Source organism: Heptranchias perlo, chromosome 11 (assembly GCF_035084215.1).
Source record: "Heptranchias perlo isolate sHepPer1 chromosome 11, sHepPer1.hap1, whole genome shotgun sequence".
NCBI classification, from domain to species: Eukaryota; Metazoa; Chordata; class Chondrichthyes; order Hexanchiformes; family Hexanchidae; genus Heptranchias; species Heptranchias perlo.
The window spans coordinates 81,032,743-81,060,299 of NC_090335.1; the positions used below are offsets into that span (position 1 = coordinate 81,032,743).

The 27,557-nt window shown below is 48.5% G+C and overlaps 1 protein-coding gene across 1 annotated transcript in view; it reads right to left on the minus strand.

Moving 5' to 3' along the window:
- robo2 (roundabout, axon guidance receptor, homolog 2 (Drosophila)) overlaps window positions 1–27,557 on the minus strand; it is a 627,335-nt gene that overhangs the window by 24,029 nt on the left and 575,749 nt on the right. Inside the window, exons 24-25 of the mRNA XM_067993421.1 lie at window positions 20,504–20,764; window positions 15,625–15,833 (exon numbers count right to left, since the gene is read on the minus strand). Of these exons, the coding sequence (XP_067849522.1) occupies window positions 15,625–15,833; window positions 20,504–20,764 (470 nt within the window). The remainder of the gene's footprint in view (window positions 1–15,624; window positions 15,834–20,503; window positions 20,765–27,557) is intronic.

Below are 27,557 nucleotides of genomic sequence, written 5' to 3' on the forward strand. Positions count from 1 at the left end.
CTTGATCACCTGCTGCACCTGCATACTAACTTTTTGATTTTCTTGCACTAGGGCCCCCAGATCCCTTTGTACTGCAGTACTTTCCAGTTTCTTGCCATTAAGATAATAACTTGCTCTCTGATTTTTCCTGCCAAAGTGCATAACCTTATTTTCCAATATTGTATTGCATCTGCCAAATCTCCGCCCACTCACCCAGCCTGTCTATATCCCCTTGTTGGTTTTTTATGTCCTCCCCACTCTCTACTTTCCCTCCCATCTTTGTATCATCTGCAAACTTTGATACGTTACACTCGGTCCCCTCCTCCAAATCGTTAATATAGATTGTAAAGAGTTGGGGACCCAGCACCGACCCCTGCGGAACACCACTGGCTACTGGTTGCCAGTCCGAGAATGAACCATTTATCCCAACTCTCTGCTTCCTGTTAGATAACCAATCCTCCACCCATGCCAGAATATTACCCCCAATCCAGTGATTCTTTATCTTGAGCAATAATCTTTTATGTGGCACCTTGTCGAATGCCTTCTGGAAGTCTAAATACACTACGTCCACTGGTTCCCCTTTATCCACCCTGTACGTTATGTCCTCAAAGAACTCAAGCAAATTTGTCAGACATGACTTCCCCTTCGTAAAGCCATGCTGACTTTGTCCTATTAAATTATGTTTATCCAAATGTTCCGCTACTGTCTCCTTAATAATAGACTCCAAAATTTTACCCACCACAGATGTTAGGCTAACTGGTCTATAATTTCCAGCCTTCTGCTTACTACCCTTTTTAAATAAGGGTGTTACATTAGCAGTTTTCCAATCTGCCGGGACCTTTGCCGAGTCCAGAGAATTTTGGAAAATTATTACCAAAGCATCCACAATCCCTACTGCCACTTCCCTCAAGACCCTAGGATGTAAGCCATCAGGTCCAGGGGATTTATCCGCCTTGAGTCCCATTAATTTACTGAGTACCAATTCCTGAGTGATTTTAATCGTATTTAGCTCCTCCCCCCCTCAAGCCCCCTGTTTGTCCAGTGTTGGGATATTCTTAGTGTCCTCTACCGTAAAGACTGAAACAAAATATTTGTTCAGCATTTTTGCCATCTCCATGTTTCCCACCATTAATTTCCCGGTCTCATCCTCTAAGGGACCTACGTTTGCCTTAACCACCCTTTTTCTTTTTATATAACTATAGAATCTCTTGCTATCTGTTTTTATATTTTTTGCTAATTTATTTTCATAATCTATCTTCCCTTTCTTAATCAATCATTTCGTTACTTTTTGCTGTCTTTTGAAGACTTCCCAATCTTCTATCCTCCCACTAAGTTTGGCTACCTTATATGTCCTTGTTTTTAGTCGGATACTATCCTTAATTTCTTTACTTAGCTACGGATGGCTGTCATTTCTTTTACACCCTTTTTTCCTCAGTGGAATATATATTTTTTGAAAGTTATAAAATAACTCCTTAAATGAACACCACTGCTCATGTACCATCTTACATGAAAGAAAGAAAGACAGACAGAAAGGAAGACAGAAAGAGAGAAAGAGAGATTGAAAGAATGAAAGAGAGGAAGAAAGAAAAAATGAAAGAAAGAGAGAAAGAAAGACAGAAAGAGACAAAGAAATAAAAAGAAAGGAAAGAAAGAGAGAAACAAAGAAAGAGAGAAAGAAAGAAAGGAAGGAAGAAAGAACTTACATTGATATAGTGCCTTTCACATCCGTGGGGTATCTCAAAGTGCTTTACCTCCAATGAACTCTAATCATTATTGTAATATAGGAAACACTAAATTGCGCACAGTAAGATCCCACAAACAGCAAATGAGATAAATTACCAGATAATGTGTTTTTGGTTAATGGATAAATGTTGGACAGGATACCAGAGTGTCTTCGAATAGTACCATGGGAATCTACCTGAAGGGCAGACGGAGCCTCGGTTTAACATCTCATCCGAAGGACGACAATTCCGACAGTGCAGCACTCCCTCAGTACTGACCCTCCGACAGTGCAGCGCTCCTTCAGTACTGACCCTCCGACAGTGCTGCATTCCCTCGGTACTGACCCTCCGACAGTGCAGCACTCCCTCGGTACTGAACCTCCGACAGTGCTGCATTCCCTTGGTACTGACCCTCCGACAGTGCAGCACTCCCTCGGTACTGAACCTCCGACAGTGCAGCGCTCCCTCGGTACTGACCCTCTGACAGTGCAGCGCTCCCTCAGTACTGACCCTCCGACAGTGCAGTGCTCCCTCAGTACTGACCCTCCGACAGTGCAGCGCTCCCTCAGTACTGACCCTCCGACAGTGCAGCGCTCCCTCAGTACTGACCCTCCGACAGTGCAGCGCTCCCTCAGTACTGACCCTCCGACAGTGCAGCGCTCCCTCAGTACTGACCCTCCGACAGTGCAGCGCTCCCTCAGTACTGACCCTCCGACAGTGCAGCTCTCCCTCAGTACTGACCCTCCGACAGTGCAGCTCTCCCTCAGTACTGCACCAGAAGTGTCAGCCTCGGTTGCACCCCCTGAAGTGGGGCATCGCACCCACAAACCTTCTGACTAAGAGGTGCGATTGCTCCCCACTGGAGAGTGCGAGACTGGCTGCGCTTTCTGTAGCAGTGAACGGATTTGAAATCTGTCTGTCTCCCATTTTATGCCAACAGTACAAGGCAGCGTGAACTGTTTGGCGTGCCTCGTCCTGTGGGGATATACAGGGCGTTCAGAAGGATTAAAATCTGCCTTTGGATGGTATGACAATGTGCTATTTTTGGTTTTTTGCTTCACTGCGCTGGCAGGCTGCTCTCTCTCTCTCTTCCTCCTCTGCCCCCGCAGAAAAAAAAAATTGAAGTTCATGACAGGAAAATAAAACGGACACCACAGGGGGCGTCCTGACAGCGCAGAGAGCTGAACAGTGTTATGGACATTGACGGGCAAAGGGACATTGGAATGGGCCTGGCTGCAGCTCACTGCTCAATGTGCTCGTTCTCCCAATAGATTGGGGGTGGGGAGGGGCGGAGGGGTGACAGAATGAGGCAAGTGGAGGAGAGCGGCAAGAGGAAGAGAGAATTGAGGCAGAATCTGCTGGAGAGGTCATAAGCCGGGGGTTAAAGGTTGCAGGGGGCAAGACCCTGTCTTTGAAACGAAGGTCACAAGACAATGTCTAGAAATGGAAACAGTGTGGGGAGGTGAGCAAGTGTGAAAACAGTGTGGGGCGGTGAACAAGTGTGAAAACAGTGTGGGGAGGTGAGCAAGTGTGAAAACAGTGTGGGGAGGTGAGCAAGTGTGAAAACAGTGTGGGGAGGTGAGCAAGTGTGAAAACAGTGTGGGGAGGTGAGCAAGTGTGAAAACAGTGTGGGGAGGTGAGCAAGTGTGAAAACAGTGTGGGGTGGTGAGCAAGTGTGAAAACAGTGTGGGGAGGTGAGCAAGTGTGAAAACTGTGTGGGGAGGTGAGCAAGTGTGAAAACAGTGTGGGGCGGTGAGCAAGTATGAAAACAGTGTGGGGCGGTGAGCAAGTGTGAAAACAGTGTGGGGCGGTGAGCAAGTGTGAAAACAGTGTGGGGCGGTGAGCAAGTGTGAAAACAGTGTGGGGCGGTGACCCAGTGTGAAAACAGTGTGGGGCAGTGAGCAAGTGTGAAAACAGTGTGGGACGGTGAGCAGGTGTGAAAACAGTGTGGAGCGGTGACCAAGTGTGAAAACAGTGTGGGGCAGTGAGCAAGTGTGGGGCGGTGAGCAAGTGTGAAAACAGTGTGGGGCGGTGAGCAAGTGTGAAAACAGTGTGGGGCGGTGAGCAAGTGTGAAAACAGTGTGGGGAGGTGAGCAAGTGTGAAAACAGTGTGGGGAGGTGAGCAAGTGTGAAAACAGTGTGGGGAGGTGAGCAAGTGTGAAAACAGTGTGGGGCGGTGAGCAAGTGTGAAAACAGTGTGGGGCGGTGAGCAAGTGTGAAAACAGTGTGGGGCGGTGAGCAAGTGTGAAAACAGTGTGGGGCGGTGAGCAAGTGTGAAAACAGTGTGGGGAGGTGAGCAAGTGTGAAAACAGTGTGGGGCGGTGAGCAAGTGTGAAAACAGTGTGGGGAGGTGAGCAAGCGAAACAAAATGGCTCTGGATCTTTTCAGAAATTCAGCCACACATCTATGTATATATTTAACAAAAAAAATGAAAATAGAAAAGAAAATGACTTAATTCGAGCAGAATGCAAGACAGAAATAACAGTGAAATCTAAGCCCCATGAAATCACCACTGCCAGCTACACAATGTCAAATAATGTGCTGCAGAATTACTTCGGGGAATTTAATTTAAAAAAACCCACAATATGACCATTGGTTATCCAGCCTGAAAAAATACGTATCAAACTTCAAATACACCAAAGCACTCACACACCAGGCCGTAAAGCAAATGCTGCTGTGTGATTGCTCTTTCAACCACACATTTCTTTCTCCAGCTCACAACTTCTCCAGTTTCAAGGTTAAGTTCTGGTGTTTCAATTTACACAGTTGGGGTTTCTGACGGGACCAGATGTAGAAGGGATAATGCTTTCAATCCTAGGGCCACCGTCAGTGCTCTTGGACCTGATGCGGGGAGGGTGCACTCATTTTTCACCGTTTCATGCACACTGTCTTTTAGATGAGACATTAAACCGAGGCCCTGTCTGCCCCTCTCAGGTGGATGTAAAAGATCCCACAGCCACTATTTTGAAGAAGAGCAGGGGAGTTCTCCCCGGTGTCCTGGGGCCAATATTTATCCCTCAACCAACATCACTAAAAAACAATTTATCTGGTCATTATCTCATTCCTGTTTGTGGGATCTTGCTGTGTGAAAATTGGCTGCCACGTTTCCTACATCAATACAGTCACTACACTTCCAAGGTACTTCATTGGCTGTAAAGCGCTTTGGAATGTCCTGAGGTTGTGAAAGGTGCTATATAAATACAAGTCTTTCTTTCTTTTATTTCATTGGGCTGCCAATCGGGCTCTAGATACAGCGTGCCTATTTTTCAGCCGGGGCTGATTTCCTGCCCATTAAAGCTAATAGACGGCAAATAAGGTGGGCATCAAAATGGGCAGACTAGCCTGCATGTCTGATATTCCCATTAGCGTTCCTTGGCATGTTAAGCTCTGAGTCCAGAACACTAATTCATAATCCCAAGCATCTGAGACCCTTGAATATACCCAGATTTTGAACATGTATTGAATGTTTATTCAGCCACATTGACCCAGACCTGCTGCGACTGACCGCTATCCAGACAACCCTGCTTTCAACTGTAGTGCATGGACATTGATTGAAGATGGGCCCGTTCTTGTCTGCGATGCCCCAGTGGGTGAATAGTCACCTTCTGGTCTTTCACACGGAACAACACCAGTAGTGATGTTGCAGTCAATAGTTATGCCCCTGCTGTTGCCCCAACTGTACCTTGGAGAGGGAGCAGAGGAGATTTACCAGAATGGTACCAGGGATGAGGGACTTCAGTTATGTGGAGAGACTGGGATTGTTCTCCTTAGAGCAGAGAAGGTTAAGGGGAGATTTAATCGAGGTGTTCAAAATCATGAGGGGTTTTGATAGAGTAAATAAGGAGAAACTGTTTCCAGTGGCAGGAGGGTCGGTAACCAGAGGACACGGATTTAAGATAATTGACAAAAGAAGCAGAGGGGAGATGAGGAGAATTTTTTTTTACGCAGCGAGTTGTTCTGATCTGGAATGCGCTGCCTGAAAGGGCGGTGGAAGCAGATTCAATAATAACTTTCAAAAGGGAATTGGGTAAATACTTGAAGGGGAGAAATTTGCAGGGCGATGGGGAAAGAGCAGGGGAGTGGGTCCAATTGGATCGCTCCTTTAAAGAGCCGGCACAGGCACGATGGGCCAAATGGCCTCCTTCTGTGCTGTATGGATCTATGAACTGAGAACAGACGATGGATGAAACCTCCAGCCTTCTGATCTGTTGGTTCAGTTACATTAGCACTTCAAAATTGAAGGTTCAGCAGAGCTTATTGGTTCTTTAAGCAGTTCTCTCTAATCAAGGCATTTGCATGTAACATTGAAATTAATTCTGCTCACAACAGGAGGCCCTTAACTAGGATATTAAACGTTTTCTGCAAACAGCACCTGAACAATAAAATGCCATGATAATATAGTATCTCACTGAGTCTTCATTACATCTTTGATAGTAAAATTAATTTATGATCGCTCATCAATTTTTTCCACGTGCCAATTCATGCTAAAAGTATCCTGGCCCATGAATGTATGATTCCAGATGCATTAACCAACAGGGAGCATGCACATCTACCATTATGACTCAGCTAATTGCTGTATTAACAATTTATGAGATAAAACAGGGCATCTATGTCTTCCTTAACAAGCGTGTAATACTTGCCGCAGATCTTCCAGTCTGAGGACAGTAAACCAACGTGCATCGTAACTCATAGGAACATAGGAACAGGAGTAGGCCATTCAGCCCCTCGTGCCTGCTCCGCCATTTGATAAGATCATGGCTGATCTGTGATCTAACTCCATATACCTGCCTTTGCCCCATATCCCTTAAAACATGTGGTTGCCAAAAAGCTATCTACCTCAGATTTAAATTTAACAACTGAGCTAGTATCAATTGCCGTTTGTGGAAGAGAGTTCCAAACTTCTACCACCCTTTGTGTGTAGAAATGTTTTCTAATCTCGCTCCTGAAAGGTCTGGCTCTAATTTTTAGACTGTGCCCCCTACTCCTCAAATCCCCAACCAGCAGAAATAGTTTCTCTCTATCCACCCTATCCGTTCCCCTTAATATCTTATAAACTTCAATCAGATCACCCCTTAACCTTCGAAACTCCAGAGAATACAACCCCAATTTGTGTAATCTCTCCTCGTAACTTAACCCTTGAAGTCCGGGTATCATTCTAGTAAACCTACGCTGCACTCCCTCCAAGGCCAATATGTCCTTCCGAAGGTGCGGTGCCCAGAACTGCTCACAGTACTCCAGGTGCGGTCTAACCAGGGTTTTGTATAGCTGCAGCATAACTTCTGCCCCCTTGTACTCCAGTCCTCTAGATATAAAGGCCAGCATTCCATTAGCCATATTGATTATTTTCTGCACCTGTTCATGACACTTCAATGATCTATGTACCTGAACCACAAAGTCCTTTTGGACATCCACTGTTTTTAACTTTTTACCATTTAGAAAGTACCCTGATCTATCCTTTTTTGATCCAAAGTGGATGACCTCAAGGAGATTGGACTGAGCGTGTTTTTATAGGGGACGATGACACTGCTTGACTCACAACTGTGGAAGACTTTGGGTCAGATTATCCACCCAATCAGAATCAATGCCCAGAAAACCTTTTCCCTTAACGCGGCCGGTCTTGCCTTTGTTCGATTTTAACAGCTCTTGAAACCTAGGCTTCATATCATCGAATCATCACTGATAGTTACTGCTCCATAGAGTTTAGAAATACAGAGTAAAGCTCTCTCTACACTGTCCCATCAAACATCGCAGGGCAGGTACAGCATGGGTTAGATACAGAGTAAAGCTCCCTCTACACTGTCCCATCAAACACTCCCAGGGCAGGTACAGCACGGGTTAGATACAGAGTAAAGCTCCCTCTACACTGTCCCATCAAACACTCCCATGGCAGGTACAGCACAGGTTAATACAGAGTAAAGCTCCCTCTACACTGTCCCATCAAACACTCCCATGGCAGGTACAGCACAGGTTAATACAGAGTAAAGCTCCCTCTACACTGTCCCATCAAACACTCCCAGGGCAGGTACAGCACGGGTTAGATACAGAGTAAAGCTCCCTCTACACTGTCCCATCAAACAATCCCAGGGCAGGTACAGCATGGTTTATTTATTTTTTATTCGTTCATGGGATGCGGGCGTCACTGGCGAGGCCGGCTTTTATTGCCCATCCCTAATTGCCCTCGAGAAGGTGGTGGTGAGCCGCCTTCTTGAACCGCTGCAGTCCGTGTGGTGACGGTTCTCCCACAATGCTGTTAGGAAGGGAGTTCCAGGATTTTGGCCCAGCGACAATGAAGGAGTCACAGAATAGAATCATAGAAGTTTACAACATGGAAACAGGCCCTTCGGCCCAACATGTCCATGTCGCCCAGTTTATACCACTAAGCTAGTCCCAGTTGCCTGCACTTGGCCCATATCCCTCTATACCCATCTTACCCATGTAACTGTCCAAATGCTTTTTAAAAGACAAAATTGTACCCGCCTCTACTACTGCCTCTGGCAGCTCGTTCCAGACACTCACCACCCTTTGAGTGAAAAAATTGCCCCTCTGGACCCTTTTGTATCTTTCCCCTCTCACCTTAAATCTATGCCCCCTCGTTATAAACTCCCCTACCTTTGGGAAAAGATTTTGACTATCTACCTTCATTATTTTATAGACTTCTATAAGATCACCCCTTAACCTCCTACTCTCCAGGGAAAAAAGTCTCAGTCAATCCAACCTCTCCCTAAAAGTCAAACCATCAAGTCCCGGTAGCATCCTAGTAAATCTTTTCTGCACTCTTTCTAGTTTAATAATATCCTTTCTATAATAGGGTGACCAGAACTGTACACAGTATTCCAAGTGTGGCCCAACTAATGTCTTGTACAACTTCAACAAGACATCCCAACTCCTGTATTCAATGTTCTGACCAATGAAACCAAGCATGCTGAATGCCTTCTTCACCACCCTATCCACCTGTGACTCCACTTTCAAGGAGCTATGAACCTGTACTCCTAGATCTCTTTGTTCTATAACTCTCCCCAACGCCCTACCATTAACGGAGTAGGTCCTGGCCCGATTCGATCTACCAAAATGCATCACCTCACATTTATCTAAATTAAACTCCATCTGCCATTCATCGGCCCACTGGCCCAATTTATCAAGATCCCGTTGCAATCCTAGATAACCTTCTTCACTGTCCACAATGCCACCAATCTAGGTGTCATCTGCAAACTTACTAACCATGCCTCCTAAATTCTCATCCAAATCATTAATATAAATAACAAATAACAGCGGACCCAGCACGACCCAGGAACGGCGATATATTTCCAAGTCGGGATGGTGTGTGACTTGAAGGGGAACGTGCAGGTGGTGTTGTTCCCATGTGCCTGCTGCCCTTGTCCTTCTAGGTGGTAGAGGTCGCGGATTTGGGAGGTGCTGTCGAAGAAGCCTTGGCGAGTTGCTGCAGTGCATCCTGTGGATGGTACACACTGCAGCCACGGTGCGCTGGTGGTGAAGGGAGTGAATGTTTAGGGTGGTGGATGGGGTGCCAATCAAGCAGGCTGCTTTGTCCTGGATGGTGTCGAGCTTCTTGACTGTTGTTGGAGCTGCACTCATCCATGCAAGTGGAGAGTATTCCATCACACTCCTGACTTGTGCCTTGTAGATGGTGGAAAGGCTTTGGTGAGTCAGGAGGTGAGTCACTTGCCACAGAATACCCAGCCTCTGACCTGCTCTTGCAGCCACAGTATTTATGTGGCTGGTCCAGTTAAGATTCTGGTCAATGGTGACCCCCAGGATGTTGATGGTGGGGGATTCGGCAATGGTAATGCCGTTGAATGTCAAGGGGATGTGGTTAGACTCTCTCTTGTTGGAGATGGTCATTGCCTGGCACTTGTTTGGCGAGAATGTTACTTACCACTTATCAGCCCAAGCCTCGATGTTGTCCAGGTCTTGCTGCATGCGGGCTCGGACTGCTTCATCATTTGAGGGGTTGCGAATGGAACTGAACACTGTGCAATCATCAGCGAACATCCCCATTTCTGACCTTATGATGGAGGGAAGGTCATTGATGAAGCAGCTGAAGATGGTTGGGCCTAGGACACTGCCCTGAGGAACTCCTGCAGCAATGTCCTGGGGCTGAGATGATTGGCCTCCAACAACCACTGCCATCTTCCTTTGTGCTGGGTATGACACCAGCCACTGGAGAGTTTTCCCCCTGATTCCCATTGACTTCAATTTTACTAGGGCTCCTTGGTGCCACACTCAAATGCTGCCTTGATGTCAAGGGCAGTCACTCTCACCTCACCTCTGGAATTCAGCTCTTTTGTCTATGTTTGGACCAAGGCTGTATTGAGATCTAGAGCCGAGTGGTCCTGGCGGAACCCAAACTGAGCATCGGTGAGCAGGTTATTGGTGAGTAAGTGCTGCTTGATAGCATTGTCGACGACACCTTCCATCACTCCCAGGGCAGGTACAGCACAGGTTAGATACAGAGTAAAGCTCCCTCTACACTGACCCATCAAAAACTCCCAGGGCAGGAACAGCATGGGTTAGATACAGAGTAAAGCTCCCTCTACACTGTCCCATCAAACACTCCCTGGGCAGGTACAGCACGGGTTTGATACAGAGTAAAGTTCTCTCTATACTGTGCTTTCATTCTACTCTCAGAAGACTGTCCTGCACTCCATTGTTCTGATATTCCTGTTTCGCACATCCCATAATCCTTGTGGCCTCTTTAGCTTCTGAATCAGAGCCAGAATTTGTGCAGCTTTGTAGAGTTGTAACCAGACTGATATTGGATCAGAAATGCTGGTAATCCAGAGCAGGCCCATCAGTCCCTGAAAAGATGGACTAATCCTGCCACATGCTGTCATATTGAAATCGAGACTCATCGCACAACAAGCGCAATTTGCATTTATACAGTGCCTTTAGCGTAGTAAAAAGTCACAAGGCGCTTCACAGGAGCTATTATCAAACAAAAATTGACACCGAGCCGCACAGGAGATATTAGGACAGGCAAGAGTTTTAGGTTGCGTCTTAAGGAAGGAGAGAGAGGGGGAGAGGTTTAGGGAGGGAATTCCAGAGCTTAGGGCTGAGGCAGCTGAAGGCACGGCCACCAATGGTGGAGCGATTAAAATCTTGGATCCGGAAGAGGCCAGAATTAGAGGAGCACTGAGATCTCAGAGGGTTGTCGAGCTGGAGGAGGTTATAGAGGTAGGGAGAGGCGAGGCTTTGGAGGGGATTTGAAAAGGAGGATGAGAATTTTAAATTGGAGCCCTTGCTGGAGTGGGAACAAATGTAGACTGGAGAGCACGGGGGTGATGGGTGAACGGGACTTGGTGTGAGTTTTATTGAAACTTTCGGTTTGGGTTTTGAGAGGTGATCGGTTGGTTGAACCAGACTGGATGGAGTAGGCTTCAGGCACACCCTGCAGTCCAAACAATCACTCCGGTCGTGTCCCTCAAAGCCAAATAAGAAAATTTCTCTCTCTCTTTGTCTCTTTGCTCATCCCACGTTCCAATTCTTGGTCTCAAGTCAGTGGAAAGGATAATCTGGTGGGGTATATAACAAGCAGTAGATCTGCTAATGCCCATTTTCTGTCCCTGCCATTGGTGTGACAAGCCACTATGGTAGCATGAAGGTTATGTTATTAGACTAGTAATCCAGAGTTATGAGTTTAAGTCCTGCCACAGTAGCTGGGGAATTCAATTAAATAAATAAAATATGGAATTAGTATCAGTAATGGTGGCCATGAAATAACTGGATTGTTGTTAAAGCCCATCCAGTTCACTTTAGGGAAGGAAACCTGCCGTCCTTACCCGGTCTGGCCGATATGTGACACCAGACCCGCAGCAATGTGGTTGATTCTAAATTGGTCTCTGAAATGGCCTAGCAAGACACTCAGTTGTACAAACTCGCTACAAAAAGTCATCATAAGCATAAAACCGGACGGACCACCCGGCATCGGACCACTAGGCACCGGACACGACAACAGCAAACCAAGCCCAGTCGACCCTGCAAAGTCCTCCTCACTAACATCTGGGGACTTGTGCCAAAATTGGGAGAGCTGTCCCACAGACGAGTCAAGCAACAGCCTGACATAGCCATACTCACAGAATCATACCTTTCAGCCAACGTCCCAGACTCTTCCATCACCATCCCTGGGTATGGCCTGTCCCACCGGCAGGACAGACCCACCAGAGGTGGCGGTACAGTGATATACAGTCAGGAGGTAGTGGCCCTGGGAGTTCTCAACATTGACTCTGGACCCCATGAAATCTCATGGCATCAGGTCAAACATGGGCAAGGAAACCTCCTGTTGATTACCACCTACCGCCCTCCCTCAGCTGATGAATCAGTCGTCCTCCATGTTGAGCAGCACTTGGAGGAAGCACTGAGGGTAGCAAGGGCACAGAATGTACTCTGGGTGGGGGACTTCAATGTCCATCACCAAGAGTGGCTCGGTAGCACCACTACTGACCGAGCTGGCTGAGTCCTGAAGGACATACCTGCCAGACTGGGCCTGCGGCAGGTGGTGAGCGAACCAACACGAGGGAAAAACTTACTTGACCTTATCCTCACCAATCTACCTGTCGCAGATGCTTCTGTCCATGACAGTTTTGGTAGGAGTGACCACCATACAGTCCTTGCAGAGACGAAGTCCTGTCTTCACATTGAGGACACCATCCAGCGTGTCGTGTGGCACTACCACTGTGCTAAATGGGATAGATTCAGAACAGATCCAGCAGCTCAAAACTGGGCATCCATGAGGCGCTGTGGGCCATCAATAACAGCAGAATTATATTCCAGCACAATCTGTAACCTCATGGCCTGGCATATTCCTCACTCTACCATTACCAACAAGCCAGGGGATCAACCCTGGTACAATGAGGAGTGTAGAAGAGCATGCCAGGAGCAGAACCAGGCGTACGCTAAAAATGAGATGCCAACTTGGTGAAGCTACAACTCAGGACTACATGCATGCTAAATAGCAGAAGCAACATGCTATAGACAGAGATGAGCGATTCCACAACCAACGGATCAGATCAAAGCTCTGCAGTCCTGCCACATCCAGTCGTGAATGGTGGTGGACAATTAAACAACTAACGTGAGGAGAAGGCTCTGTAAACATCCCCATCCTCAATGATGGCGGAGTCCAGCACGTGAGTGCAAAAGAAAGGCTGAAGCGTTTGCAACCATCTTCAGCCAGAAGTGCCGAGTGGATGATCCATCTTGGCCTCCTCCCGATATCCCCACCATCACGGAAGCCAGTCTTTAGCCAATTCCATTCACTCCACGAGATATCAAGAAATGACTGAGTGCACTGGATACAACAAAGGCTATGGGCCCCGACAACATCCCGGCTGTACTGCTGAAGACTTGTGCTCCAGAACTAGCTGCGCCTCTCGCCAAGCTGTTCCAGTACAGCTACAACACTGGCATCTACCCGACAATGTGGAAAATTGCCCAGGTATGTCCTGTCCAAAAAAAGCAGGACAAATCCAATCCGGCCAATTACCTCCCCATCAGTCTACTCTCAATCATCAGCAAAGTGATGGAAGGTGTCATCGACAGTGCTATCAAGCGGCACTTACTCACCAATAACCTGCTCACTGATGCTCAGTTTGGGTTCCGCCAGGACCACTCGGCTCCAGACCTCATTACAGCATTGGTCCAAACATGGACAAAAGAGCTGAATTCCAGAGGTGAGGTGAGAGTGACTGCCCTTGACATCAAGGCAGCATTTGACCCAGTGTGGCACCAAGGAGCCCTAGTAAAATTGAAGTCAATGGGAATCAGGGGGAAAACTCTCCAGTGGCTGGAGTCATACCTCGCACAAAGGAAGATGGTAGTGGTTGTTGGAGGCCAATCATCTCAGCCCCAGGACATTGCTGCAGGAGTTCCTCAGGGCAGTGTCCTAGGCCCAACCATCTTCAGCTGCTTCATCAATGACCTTCCCTCCATCATGAGGTCAGAAATGGGGATGTTTGATGATGATTGCACAGTGTTCAGTTCCATTCACAACCCCTCAGATAATGAAGCAGTCCGAGTCCGCATGCAACAAGACCTGGATAACATCCAGGCTTGGGCAGATAAGTGGCAAGTAACATTCACGCCAGATAAGTTCCAGGCAATGACCATCTCCAACAAGAGAGAGTCTAACCACCTCCCCTTGACATTCAACGGCATTACCATCGCCGAATCCCCCACTATCAACACCCTGGGGGTCACCATTGACCAGAAACTTAACTGGACCAGCCATATAAATACTGTGACTACAAGAGCAGGTCAGAGGTTGGGTGTTCTGCGGCGAGTGATTCACCTCCTGACTCCCCAAAGCCTTTCCACCATCTACAAGGCACAAGTCAGGAGTGTGATGGAATACTCTCCACTTGCTTGGATGAGTGCAGCTCCAACAACACTCAAGAAGCTCGACACCATCCAGGACAAAGCAGCCCGCTTGATTGGCACCCCATCCACCACCCTAAACATTCACTCCCTTCACCACCGGCGCACTGTGGCTGCAGTGTGTACCATCCACAGGATGCACTGTAGCAACTCGCCAAGGCTTCTTCGACAGCACCTCCCGAACCCGTGACCTCTACCACCAAGAAGGACAAGAGCAGCAGGCACGTGGGAACAACACCACCTGCACGTTCCCCTCCAAGTCACACGCCATCCCGACTTGGAAATATATCGCCGTTCCTTCATCGTCACTGGGTCAATATCCTGGAACTCCCTTCCTAACAGCACTGTGGGAGAACCGTCACCACACGGACTGCAGCGGTTCAAGAAGGCAGCTCACCACCACCTTCTCAAGGGCAATTAGGCATAGGCAATAAATGCCGGCCTCGCCAGCGATGCCCACATCCCATGAACGAATAAAAAAAAATCCTAATTTCCCTTTTCCCAGGTTGCCAGTTTGACCCTGTGTCCTATTGAACTCTTGTCACAGTTTTGTTCCAAGTTCTGTTCAAGATTTACCTTTTCTATACTGTTTACTATCTTGTCGATCTCCACATGGTCACCCCCCCACCCCCAGCCAAGGTTGAAAGGTCTAAGGTTACTTTGGAACATGGGGATATAGATAGAGAGATAGATAGATGTGAAGAAAGAAAGAACATGCATTTATAGAGCGCCTTTCACAACCTCAAGATGTCCCAAAGCTCTTTACAGCCAATTAATACTGTTGAAGTGTAGTCACTGTTGTAATGTTGGAAACACAGCAGCCAATTTGCGCACAGTAAGATCCAGCTAACATCAACGAGATAAATAACCAGATCATCTGTTTCGGGTGTTGGCTGAGGGGTAAGTATTGACCAGGACACCGGGGAAAACTCTCCCGCTCTTCTTCGAATAGTGGCCGTGAAATCTTTTAGAAATCTGAGAGGGCAGGCGGGGCCTCGGTTGTAACGTCTCATCAGAAAGACGGCACCTCCAACAGTGCAGCACTCCCTCAGTACTGGCACTGGGAGTGTCGGCCTCGATCATGTGCTCAGGTCTCTGGAATGGACTTGAACCCACGAGCTTCATGAATCAGATGGGAGAGTGCTCCCCACTGAGCCACGGCTGACACCTGTGTAGATAGATAGTTAGAGATAGATAGATAGAGCCATAGAACCAGAGAAAAGATACAGCACAGAAGGGGGCCATTCAGCCCATCATGTCCATGCCGGCTCGAAGAACAACCAGTTGCCCATTCTAATCCCATCTTCCAGCACCCAGTCCATAGAGAGATGGATGGATGGAGAGATAGACGAATGGAAACATAGGTGAATGGAGAGATAGACGGATGGAGAGATGGAAGGATAGGTAGATAGATAGATAGATAGATGACAATCCAAAGTTTCTGAAGGTCTCAAGTGTCTCCTGGATCTCCAGCCAATTCGGCAACTGGCGGAGTCTTCATCCCCACAGCATTCCTCAGGTTGGAAGGTCTGCTTACCTGTCATTGAGCTATCTAGGTTGTCTATGCTGGAGCCCGGTGTGTGTACTATTCCCCGCAGAGGTCTGGCCAATTCCAAAGCTTCCTCGTCCTCCTCTTCCTCCTCATCATCGGGCAGGTCCGTCTCTATGTCTGAAATTAAAGTCCCGGAGATGTAGCCCAGGGGAAGAGCCGGGGCCTGAGGAGGGAGAGAGCTGCCCTGCATCTGCCTACATTAAGAACAAAGCACAATGACATTTTAAGGATTTGCAAAAAAGTATCTGTCCAAAAACCGACTCTCCCTCAAACACGGTTTATGCTTTTTTCCTATTTTTATTAATTTTATGAAGTTACACTCTCACCTTTAGAATTGCCACCTGACCAGGAGAGATCTGGACAGTCAGTTTTTGAAGGGGCTATTTCCAAAATGGACATCTAAAGACCCCTTCTTTAAACCACACGTCTCTTTCTCCTTCCCATCCCTCTGTCTCAGGGCCAGGGTGTTCTCCTGGACTAGTTCCGATCGCCTAAGGGAGTCGGAGAGGAATTTCCAAGACTGTTTTTTTTCCCCTAATTGGCCTTGTTTTTTTTTAATTTGTTTTTTTTCTCGCCTCGCTCAGGAGATCACATGGCTTTCGGGTGGAGCGGGGTGTGTATACGTCGTGACGCACAAGGCATTTGTGGGACAGGTTGGATGGACCAGAGGGTCTTTTCCTGTCTGCCACTGTTTGTATGTTTCATGTTGTGGAGGCATTTTCATCAATAAATCAATCAATCAATGGATATGGGGGTCGGGCGGGAACGTGGAGTTGAGGTTGAAGATCAGCCATGATCTGATTGAATGGCGGAGCAGGCTTGAGGGGCCATATGGCCCTCTCCTGCTCCTATCTCTGATGTTCTTTTGTAATCTTCACTCTATCCTGTCCTATTCGGCTTTGTATAATGCTAAACGTAGTGACTCTACAATCAAACTACAACCAATTGCTGTTGGGAAGGAAAATTTATTTCTTGCCCCCAGTTTCCACCCCTCGTCTTCTGATGGTGCTGACTCTCACTGGGGGAACGGTTCTATCAGTGCTCACCTCTCACCCCCCCCCCGCCCAAGTAGCCATTCTTTACATGTCAGCCTAGACAGCGAGGCTGTGAATTCCCTCGAGGGGCGTGTTCCGCCAGACAACCCCACGGTAACTCCGACACGAGTCCGGCAGAATACTTCTGGGAAACGGCAGGGTCACAGTTGCACTGGTTGCTGGGGGCACCAACCCTCCAGGTTTGTCCTGGAGTCTCGGGGAATTGAAGATTAATCTCCAGGAAACGACTGAGAGCAAAACACCCAGGAGAAAAATCATAGGGGCATTAAAAAAACATTGTGTTCTTTTCATTTTCTTTGAACACTTTCATTTATTATTATAAAAATATTGGAGATTGGGGAAAAATGGCTTTTTGACTGACAGTCATGATTAATCCAATGGGTAACTTTGAGTCTGTTCCCTTTCCAAATGTAAGGAATCTTACAACACCAGGTTATAGTCCAACAATTTTATTTTAAAATCACAAGCTTTCGGAGATTATCCCCTTCGTCAGGATAATCTCCGAAAGCTTGTGATTTTAAAATAAAATTGTTGGACTATAACCTGGTGTTGTAAGATTCCTTACATTTGTCCACCCCAGTCCATCACCGGCATCTCCACATCATGGCCCTTTCCAATTGACTGTGAGAAGACAGTGCGCCTGGAGGATGGATCAATGGCAGGAGAGTGTGCGGGCGGGGTAGCTCGAGGCGGGAAGGTCATGTGATAAAACCTCCAGGAATATGCCCAACCAGAGTTGGCGACCCAGCTGGGTGCCCACTAGGGTCGCCAACCCTGGTTGGACGTATTTCTGGAGGTTTCATCACATGACCTTCTGTCTTCCCACGGCCAATGAAAAAGCGAACAGACTCTTCATTCCCCAATTGGATGATTCTTGGCTGTCAGTCAAACAACCTTTTCTCCCCATCTCCAATATTTATATAACTAATAAACAAAAATATTTTTTAAGGACTATTTCTTGTTTAACGCCCCTATGATTTTTCTCCCCGGGTCTTTTGCTCCCAGCAGTGTGGTGGAGATTAGTCTTTAATTCCTGGAGATAACAGGCCAATCCTGGCGGGACCTGGCGTGGGAGTGAGATGAGGCGATTGGCCTCCAGTTTAGGTGGGAAGTAGGCCCCACCGATGGAGGGGTCCAAGCAAGGAGGAGGGGGTTGGGGGGTTTTGAGGAAAGACAGGACCCCATTTAGTGCCCCAGTGAAAACTTCAACAGAATGGAGGAAAGAGGTATCTAGCAGCACAAATAGCAGATCTTTAAAATCTGGATTGCAGGTAAAAAAAAGCCATTAAAAAGCATATATATAAGGGCATTGAATGCAAAATCAAGGATATGATTGCAAATCTGTATAAGACGTTGTCTGGGCCACAGATTGTTAGTGCCAATTTGGATGCCTTTCATAGGAAGAATCTTGATGCCGAGGCAAATGTACAATGCAGATTTACCAGGATGATATCAGAGATGAAAGATTACAGTTATTACAGGAAAAATTTGCAGGGCTATAGGGATAGAGTGAGATTAATTGGATAGCTGTTTCAAAGAGCCGGCACAGGCACGATGGGCCAAATGGCCTCCGTCTGTGCTGTAAGACTCTATAATAACTGCTTCATCCTCTGCGAGGAGTAAGAGAAAGAATGTAGGTCATTAATGAGCCGAATGGTTTAAAAAGCCTCACAGGCCATTGAGTAGCAATAATATTGGCTCCAGTTCCTGAGCAGGTATACGCTCGTAAAATTTAATCTGCGTACAATGTGAAAACTAAAGGTTACAGTCCACAAAAAAAACTAATTGCATGCAGCGTAATGCTGGGTAATCAGAAAGACAAACTTAATGGACTGCATTTAGTGAATTAAACTTTACACAATTGAGATCTTAGTCTTAGATCAACCACGTTTAGTTACACTACCTGCACTCTGGCAATCTAGGAAACTTCACGCTCCTTTCTTGCTAAATGCCAATCAGTTTAAGTTACTATATATTCTACAGTTTCGAAGAAGAACAGGGGAATTCTCCCCAGTGTTCGGAGCCAATATTTACCGGGGGCTGCATACAGTGACTCCATTATACCCGGCCAGAATGGAGATGATTGGGTAATTCCTCCATCAATCACGGCAGTAAGACACTGGGATCGATTTTACTGACGATTTCTGTTTGCTGTGGTTTGGTAGAGGCTCTTTGTAAATAGAATTTGTAAATAGAATTTGTTTGCTCTGCTGTGCGCTCTGTTTTGCTGTAAAATTCACTGTTTGGCCGTAAGTCCCGCATCCAACTCACTGGCTGACACAATGGTGTCAATACTCACAGTCCAATATTCATCCCTCAACCAACATCACTAAAGACAGATTATCTGGTCATTTATCTCATTGCTCTTTATGGGATCTTGCTGTGCGCAAATTGGCTGCTGTGTTTCCGACATTACAACAGTGACTACACTTCAAAAGTACTTCATTGGCTGTAAAGCTCTTTGGGACGTCCCGAGGTCATGAAAGGCGCTGTACAAATGCAAGTCTTTCTTTCTTTTTACTACACTGCATACCAGCGTGAGTGATGTTAGTGCTTGGGTGTGGAGTGTGTTTCCATTTCAGATATCTAAGCCCCGGGCGGGAGTCGTGAGGGCAGATAACAAGGCTGGGAGGGGCAAAGCTTCCAGTACTTCCATAGGGTGAGGCCCCAGAGATTTCAACTCCGCCCGAACCCGGCAGGGAAGTTCTGGCTGGCTGGCGGATGGGAGCAGGACTTCAGGCAGCAGGAGGTCACCGCCGGGAACACAAAGGAAGGGACCCTGGCACTCAGGTAAGTGGTTGGGAGGAGGATCGGGAGGCTATCGTGGTTGGAGGAGGGGGAAGGGAAGCTCAGGGCAGGGGAGGCACAAGGTTCACTCGTGGGGCCCATAGGAGCATTCCTGCATCAAACACTCCCAGGGCAGGTACAGCACGGGTTAGATACAGAGTAAAACTCCCTCTACACTGTCCCATCAAACACTCCCAGGGCAGGTACAGCACGGGTTCTGTACAGAGTAAAGCTCCCTCTACACTGTCCCATCAAACACTCCCAGGGCAGGTACAGGTTAGATACAGAGTAAAGCTCCCTCTACACTGTCCCATCAAACGCAATCCAGAAAACGTGAGTTCAGATCCCACCGCAGCAGTTTGAGAATTTGAATTCAGCTTAAAAACACTGGATATTAAAAACTGGTCTCAGTAAAAGTGACCGTGAAGCTGTCGGATTGTCGTAAAAACCCAACTGGTTCATTGATGTCCTTTAGGGAAGGAAACCTGCCTTCCTTACCCGGTCTGGGCCTATATGTGACTCCAGTCCCACACCAAACGTGGTTGACTCTGAGCTACCCTCTGAAGTGGTCGAGCAAGACACTGAGTTGTATCAAACTCCATCACCACCTTCTCAGGCCAACTAGGGGATGGGGAATAAATGCCGACCTTTGTCAGCGACGCCCACATCCCAAGAATGAAAATAAAATAAACGTTTTTCCTGTCATTTGCCTTTTGGCAATGCTGGGAGAAGTCTGGTCTCGAGTGTAAAGGCTGGCATAGACAAGTTAGGCCAAATGGCCTGTTTCTGTGCTGTAGACTCGATGTATAGCTGGCCAGTGGGCAACCAGAGATGATATCGAGCCATAGATGTGTTGGGGATTGGAAAATTAAAGGGCAGCCTAGCCTTGGCCAATCAAAAATCAGCTAGAAGGCCTACCACCAGCTTTCTCGCAGCAGATAGGGATGGCCAATAATTGCCGGCCTTGCCAGCGACCGATGCCCACTCAGCAAAAGGTTGTCTCCAGAATGTTCCAAGCTTACCAGGCCTGCCTTGATATGTCGAAATGGTAGGCCCTGCTTATCTCGTCGAGATGGGCCTGAAGCATGGGCTGCAGCTCCTCTCGTGGCGAGGGGGTGAGGGTGGCAGTGGACTGCTGGCCGAAGGAGATGGCGGGGGAGGAGGCTACGCCACGGACAGGGGGCGTCGGCACGCGGTCGTCTTCTTCCTCCAGCTCGTCCTCCATGCCCTGGTGCAGGTAAGTCTTCACGGGCGGAGGAGGGCACCAGCCATCACTGTCGTAGCTGCGATCATTTGGGGGGGAGGGGTAGAGAGGAAGAAACAGAACAATCAGTTTACGGCCAAATTGTGCCAATGACAAGAACAACAATAACATGCGTTTATATAGCACCTTTAACGTAGTAAAATGTTCCAGGGCACTTCACAGGAGTGTAAATCAGACAAAATTGACACTGAGCCACATAAGGAGATATTAGGACAGGAGACCAAAAGTTTGGTCAAAGAGGTAGGTTTTAAGGAGCATCTGAAAGGAGGAGAGAGAGGGAGAGAGGTTTAGGGCGGGGATTCCAGAGCTGAGACTACAGACCGATATTCTCATTTCACCACACAGTGCAGTGTCTGGAAGCTGCCCCTTTGTTACATTTTTAGAGACGATTTTTTTTGGCGCATTTTGCGCTCATTAAGGTGAGTGGCGTTTCTGCTGGAGAATTAAACAATTGGTTGAAGGAAGGGAGGGAGGAGTGTAATTCACAAGCACCAGTCACATGGTGCTCCGCAGGGTATCGAGTGACACTGTCCCATCAAACACTCCCAGGGCAGGTACAGCACGGGTTAGATACAGAGTAAAGCTCCCTCTGCACTGTCCCATCAAACACTCCCAGGGCAGGTACAGCACGGGTTAGATACAGAGTAAAGCTCCCTCTACACTGTCCCATCAAACACTCCCAGGGCAGGTACAGCACGGGTTAGATACAGAGTAAAGCTCCTGTTACACTGTCCCATCAAACACTCCCAGGGCAGGTCCAGCACAGGTTATATTTCTAATTTCTATCATTCTATGAAAATTCTCCTTTATTGAGTCCAATCCCAGGGAGTGGTTTAGATTTGTTGCAGTGTTGCTCTGATTGACAACACACAGACTTGAAAGTTCCCGGTTTCCATCTCCAGTCTGTGTGTGTGTGTTATCTGATCTCAAGGTGTAGGGAGGGTGAACGTAGCAAAATCCTGATCACCATCCAGTGACCCTGGTGGAAAGTGTGCGTCTCTGGATTCTTGATGGGGACCTGGTAGAGCTCGGCTGCCATTGTCCCCATGGTCACACTTCAAACTCTGGGACTTTCACACACTCTGAACTCTGGGTATTTAAACAACTTTAGATTTGAGCCACCACTCCCATTTTCTCTCGGACAGCAGGTGCTGGTGATGGAGGATGTCTGCACCACAGCAACTGGGAGTGGAGGACGGGTGGGCTAGAGCATGGGGTGGGAATCCCCGATCAGGACACGGCCGGTTGGGCGTTCCGCACCCCTGGAATCTACCCACCTTTCTCCGACACATCCCTGGGCCACGCGAGTCTTCTCCTCTTTGCCAGATTTCCCATGCTCCCCTCCCCCTCTGTTATTGTGCTGTGACCATTTACATTTCCTCTCGACCCATCTTTTGATTCTTTACTTGTCCCATCATCACCCCCTTTTGCATCGGACCATCATCGCTTTTGTCACTCCTACCCTGCACCGTAACACAGACTTTTCCCTTTTGTTCTTTCCCTCCTCCCCCTGTCCTCTGGCCCTGTACCTGCTTATAAACTGTCAAATCTCTAACTCCATAGAATCATAGAACGTTACGGCACAGAAAGAGGCCATTCGGTCCATCATGTCCGTGCCAGCCGAAAAAGAGCTATCCAGCTTGATCCCACTTTCCAGCACTTGGTCCGTAGCCCTGTGGGTTACGGCTCTTCAGGTTCACATCCAGGTACTTTTTAAATGAGTTGAGGGTTTCTGCCTCTCCCACCCTCTCAGGCAGTGAGTTCCAGACCCCCACCACCCTCTGGGGGAAAACATTTCTCCTCAGCTCCCCTCTAATCCTTCTACCAATTACTTTAAATCTATGTCCTCTGGTTATTGACCTCTCTGCTAAGGGAAATAGGTCCTCCCTATCCACTCTATCTAGTCCTGTCATAATTTTATACACCTCAATTAAATCTCCCCTCAGCCTCCTCTGTACCAAAGAAAACAACCCCAGCCTATCCAATCTTTCCTCACAGCTAAAATTCTCCAGTCCTGGCAACATCCTCATAAATCTCCTCTGCACCCTCTCGAGTGCAATTACATCCTTCCTGTAATGTGGTGAACAGAACTGTACACAGTACTCAAGCTGTGGCCTAACTAGTGCTTTATACAGTTCCAGCATAACCTCCCTGCTCTTATATTCCATGCCTCGGCTAATAAAGGAAAGTATCCCGTATGCCTTTTTAACCACTTTATCTACCTGTCCTGCTACCTTCAGGGATCTGTGGACATGCACTCCAAAGTCCCTTTGTAACTATACACCACTCAGTATCCTCTCACCTGAGCAGCGGCGGACCTGGGCGGGAACAGAGGCGAGAGACCCGAGAGCGGGGATATAAAGAGCAGCGACCCGAGGCCCGAGACCTGAGCGGCGGCGGACCTGGGCGGGAACAGAGGCGAGAGACCCGAGAGCGGGGATATAAAGAGCAGCGACCCGAGGCCCGAGACCTGAGCAGCGGCGGACCTGGGCGGGAACAGAGGCGAGAGACCCGAGAGCGGGGATATAAAGAGCAGCGACCCGAGGCCCGAGACCTGAGCAGCGGCGGACCTGGGCGGGAACAGAGGCGAGAGACCTGAGAGCGGGGATATAAAGAGCAGCGACCCGAGGCCCGAGACCTGAGCGGCGGCGGACCTGGGCGGGAACAGAGGCGAGAGACCCGAGAGCGGGGATATAAAGAGCAGCGACCCGAGGCCCGAGACCTGAGCAGCGGCGGACCTGGGCGGGAACAGAGGCGAGAGACCTGAGAGCGGGGATAGAAAGAGCAGCGACCCGAGGCCCGAGACCTGAGCGGCGACGGACCTGGGCGGGAACAGAGGCGAGAGACCCGAGAGCGGGGATATAAAGAGCAGCGACCCGAGGCCCGAGACCTGAGCAGCGGCGGACCTGGGCGGGAACAGAGGCGAGAGACCTGAGAGCGGGGATAGAAAGAGCAGCGACCCGAGGCCCGAGACCTGAGCGGCGGCGGACCTGGGCGGGAACAGAGGCGAGAGACCCGAGAGCGGGGATATAAAGAGCAGCGACCCGAGGCCCGAGACCTGAGCGGCGGCGGACCTGGGCGGGAACAGAGGCGAGAGACCCGAGAGCGGGGATATAAAGAGCAGCGACCCGAGGCCCGAGACCTGAGCAGCGGCGGACCTGGGCGGGAACAGAGGCGAGAGACCTGAGAGCGGGGATAGAAAGAGCAGCGACCCGAGGCCCGAGACCTGAGCGGCGACGGACCTGGGCGGGAACAGAGGCGAGAGACCCGAGAGCGGGGATAGAAAGAGCAGCGACCCGAGGCCCGAGACCTGAGCGGATCAAAAACAACAACAGAAAACCAAGGAGTGACGTCACAGGACAGCAGGTAAGTGATTGGTTGGTGAGTATTACTGTTTTTTTTCTCTAAATTAGGGCATTGGTTTAAACCAAGAGCTGGGAAACTAAAAAGGGGGAGGTTAATTGGGGTAATTAAACAGTAAGACAATTGATAATAAGAGGTATAAAAGGCGAGGCCCGAGAGCGGGAGAATCACCGAGACCAGGGACCGGAGCGGGATCGGATCGATCGGAGGTATGAAAGGCGAGGCCCGAGAGCAGGAGAATCACCGAGACCAGGGACCGGAGCGGGATTGGATTGGATCGGAGGTATGAAAGGCGAGGCCCGAGAGCAGGAGAATCACCGAGACCAGAGCGGGATCGGGATCGATCGGAGGTATAAAAGGCGAGGCTCACTCTGAGAGCGGGAGAATCACCGAGACCAGGGACCGGAGCGGGATCGGATCGATCGGAGGTATAAAAGGCGAGGCTTACTCTGAGACCGAGACTCTGAGACCAGCGGCAGTTCGGGGTGACGTCACCAGTCAGAAAGTGACGCGGCACAGGGGAGGCAGCTGATTGGTGAGTAGGTTCAGGTGAGTATTTCTACCATTTTACTGTAAGTAAAGTAATAAGAAAGGGAAGATCTGCAGGTTTTATAGCAGGTAGTGTTTTTTTTAGTGAACCGAGGTCCCGAGTATAGTTAACATTTTCTAATTTCAACGTAATTTAAAAGGGGTAACTAAGCTAAGGCAAGTCATGGCAGCAGACCTCACACCCGTGATATGCCCCTCCTGCAAGATGTGGGAAGTAATGGACACTACCAGTGTCCCTGCCGACCATGTGTGCGGGAAGTGTGTCCACCTGCAGCTACTGACCGATCGTATCTCGGAGCTGGAGCTGCAGGTGGACTCACTGTGGAGCATCTGCGATGCTGAGAAACTCGTGGATAGCACGTTTAGCGAGTTGGTCACACCGCAGGTAAAGGGTGTACAGGCAGGAAGTGAATGGGTGACCACCAGGCAGAGTAAGAGGTGCAGGCAGGTAGTGCAGGGGTCCCCTGTGGCCATCCCCCTCTCAAACAGGTATACCGTTTTGGATACTGTTGGGGGAGATGGCTCACCAGGGGAAGGTGACAGCAGCCAGGTTCATGGCACCGTGGCTGGCTCTGCTGCACAGGAGGGCAGGAAAAAGAGTGGCAGAGCTATAGTGATAGGGGACTCAATTGTAAGGGGAATAGACAGGCGTTTCTGCGGACGCAACCGAGACTCCAGGATGGTATGTTGCCTCCCTGGTGCAAGGGTCAGGGATGTCTCGGAGCGGCTGCAGGACATTCTGGAGGGGGAGGGTGAACAGCCAGTTGTCGTGGTGCATATAGGTACCAACAATATAGGTACAAAACGGGATGAGGTCCTACAAGCTGAATTTAGGGAGTTAGGAGTTAAACTAAAAAGTAGGACCTCAAAGGTAGTAATCTCAGGATTGCTACCAGTGCCATGGGCTAGTCAAAGTAGGAATGACAGGATAGCTAGGATGAATACGTGGCTTGAGAGATGGTGCAAGAGGGAGGGATTCAAATTCCTGGGACATTGGAACCGGTTCTGGGGGAGGTGGGACCAGTACAAATTGGACGGTCTGCATCTGGGCAGGACTGGAACCAATGTCCTAGGGGGAGTGTTTGCCAGTGCTGTTGGGGAGGGTTTAAACTAATGTGGCAGGGGGATGGGAACCGATGCAGGAAGTCAGTGGGAAGTAAAGTGGTGGCAGAAACAAAAGGCAGTAAGGGAGAGTGTACAAAACATGACCGGACAGATGGTCGGAGAAAGCAGGGCAAAGACCAAGGGAAGTCTAGATTAAACTGCATTTATTTCAATGCAAGAAGTCTGATGGGCAAGGCAGATGAACTCAGGGCATGGATGGGTACATGGGACTGGGATGTTATAGCTATTACTGAAACATGGCTAAGGGAGGGGCAGGACTGGCAGCTCAATGTTCCAGGGTACAGATGCTATAGGAAAGATAGAGCAGGAGGTAAGAGAGGAGGGGGAGTTGCGTTCTTGATTAGGGAGAACATCACGGCAGTAGTGAGAGGGGATATATCCGAGGGTTCGCTCACTGAGTCTATATGGGTAGAACTGAAAAATAAGAAGGGAGAGATCACTTTGATAGGATTGTACTACAGACCCCCAAATAGTCAACGGGAAATTGAGGAGCAAATATGTAAGGAGATTACAGACAACTGCAAGAAAAATAGGGTGGTAATAGTAGGGGACTTTAATTTTCCCAACATTGACAGGGACAGCCATAGCATTAGGGGCTTGGATGGAGAGAAATTTGTTGAGTGTATTCAGGAGGAATTTCTCATTCAGTATGTGGATGGCCCGACGAGAGAGGGGGCAAAACTTGACCTCCTCTTGGGAAATAAGGAAGGGCAGGTGACAGAAGTGTTAGTGAGGGATCACTTTGGGACCAGTGATCATAATTCCATTAGTTTTAAGATAGCTATGGAGAATGATAGGTCTGGCCCAAAAGTTAAAATTCTAAATTGGGGAAAGGCCAATTTTGATGGTATTAGACAGGAACTTTCAGAAGTTGATTGGGAGAGTCTGTTGGCAGGCAAAGGGACATCTGGTAAGTGGGAGGCTTTCAAAAGTGTGTTAACCAGGGTTCAGGGGAAGCACATGCCTTATAAAGTGAAGGGCAAGGCTGGTAGAAGTAGGGAACCTTGGATGGCTCGGGAGATTGAGGCCCTAGTCAAAAAGAAGAAGGAGGCATATGACATGCATAGGCAGCTGGGATCAAATGGATCCCTTGAAGAGTATAGAGATTGCCGGAGTAGAGTTAAGAGAGAAATCAGGAGGGCAAAAAGGGGACATGAGATTGCTTTGGCAGATAAGGCAAAGGAGAATCCAAAGAGCTTCTACAAATACATAAAGGGCAAAAGAGTAACTAGGGAGAGAGTAGGGCCTCTTAAGGATCAACAAGGTCATCTATGTGCGGAACCACAAGAGATGGGTGAGATCCTAAATGAATATTTCACATCGGTATTTACGGTTGAGAAAGGCATGGATGTTAGGGAACTTGGGGAAATAAATAGTGATGTCTTGAGGAGTGTACATATTACAGAGAGGGAGGTGCTGGAAGTCTTAACGCGCATCAAGGTAGATAAATCTCCGGGACCTGATGAAATGTATCCCAGGACGTTATGGGAGGTTAGGGAGGAAATTGCGGGTCCCCTAGCAGAGATATTTGAATCATCGACAGCTACAGGTGAGGTGCCTGAAGATTGGAGGGTAGCAAATGTTGTGCCTTTGTTTAAGAAGGGCGGCAGGGAAAAGCCTAGGAACTACAGACCGGTGAGCCTGACATCTGTAGTGGGTAAGTTGTTAGAGGGTATTCTGAGAGACAGGATCTACAGGCATTTGGAGAGGCAGGGACTGATTAGGAACAGTCAGCATGGTTTTGTGAGTGGAAAATCATGTCTCACGAATTTGAT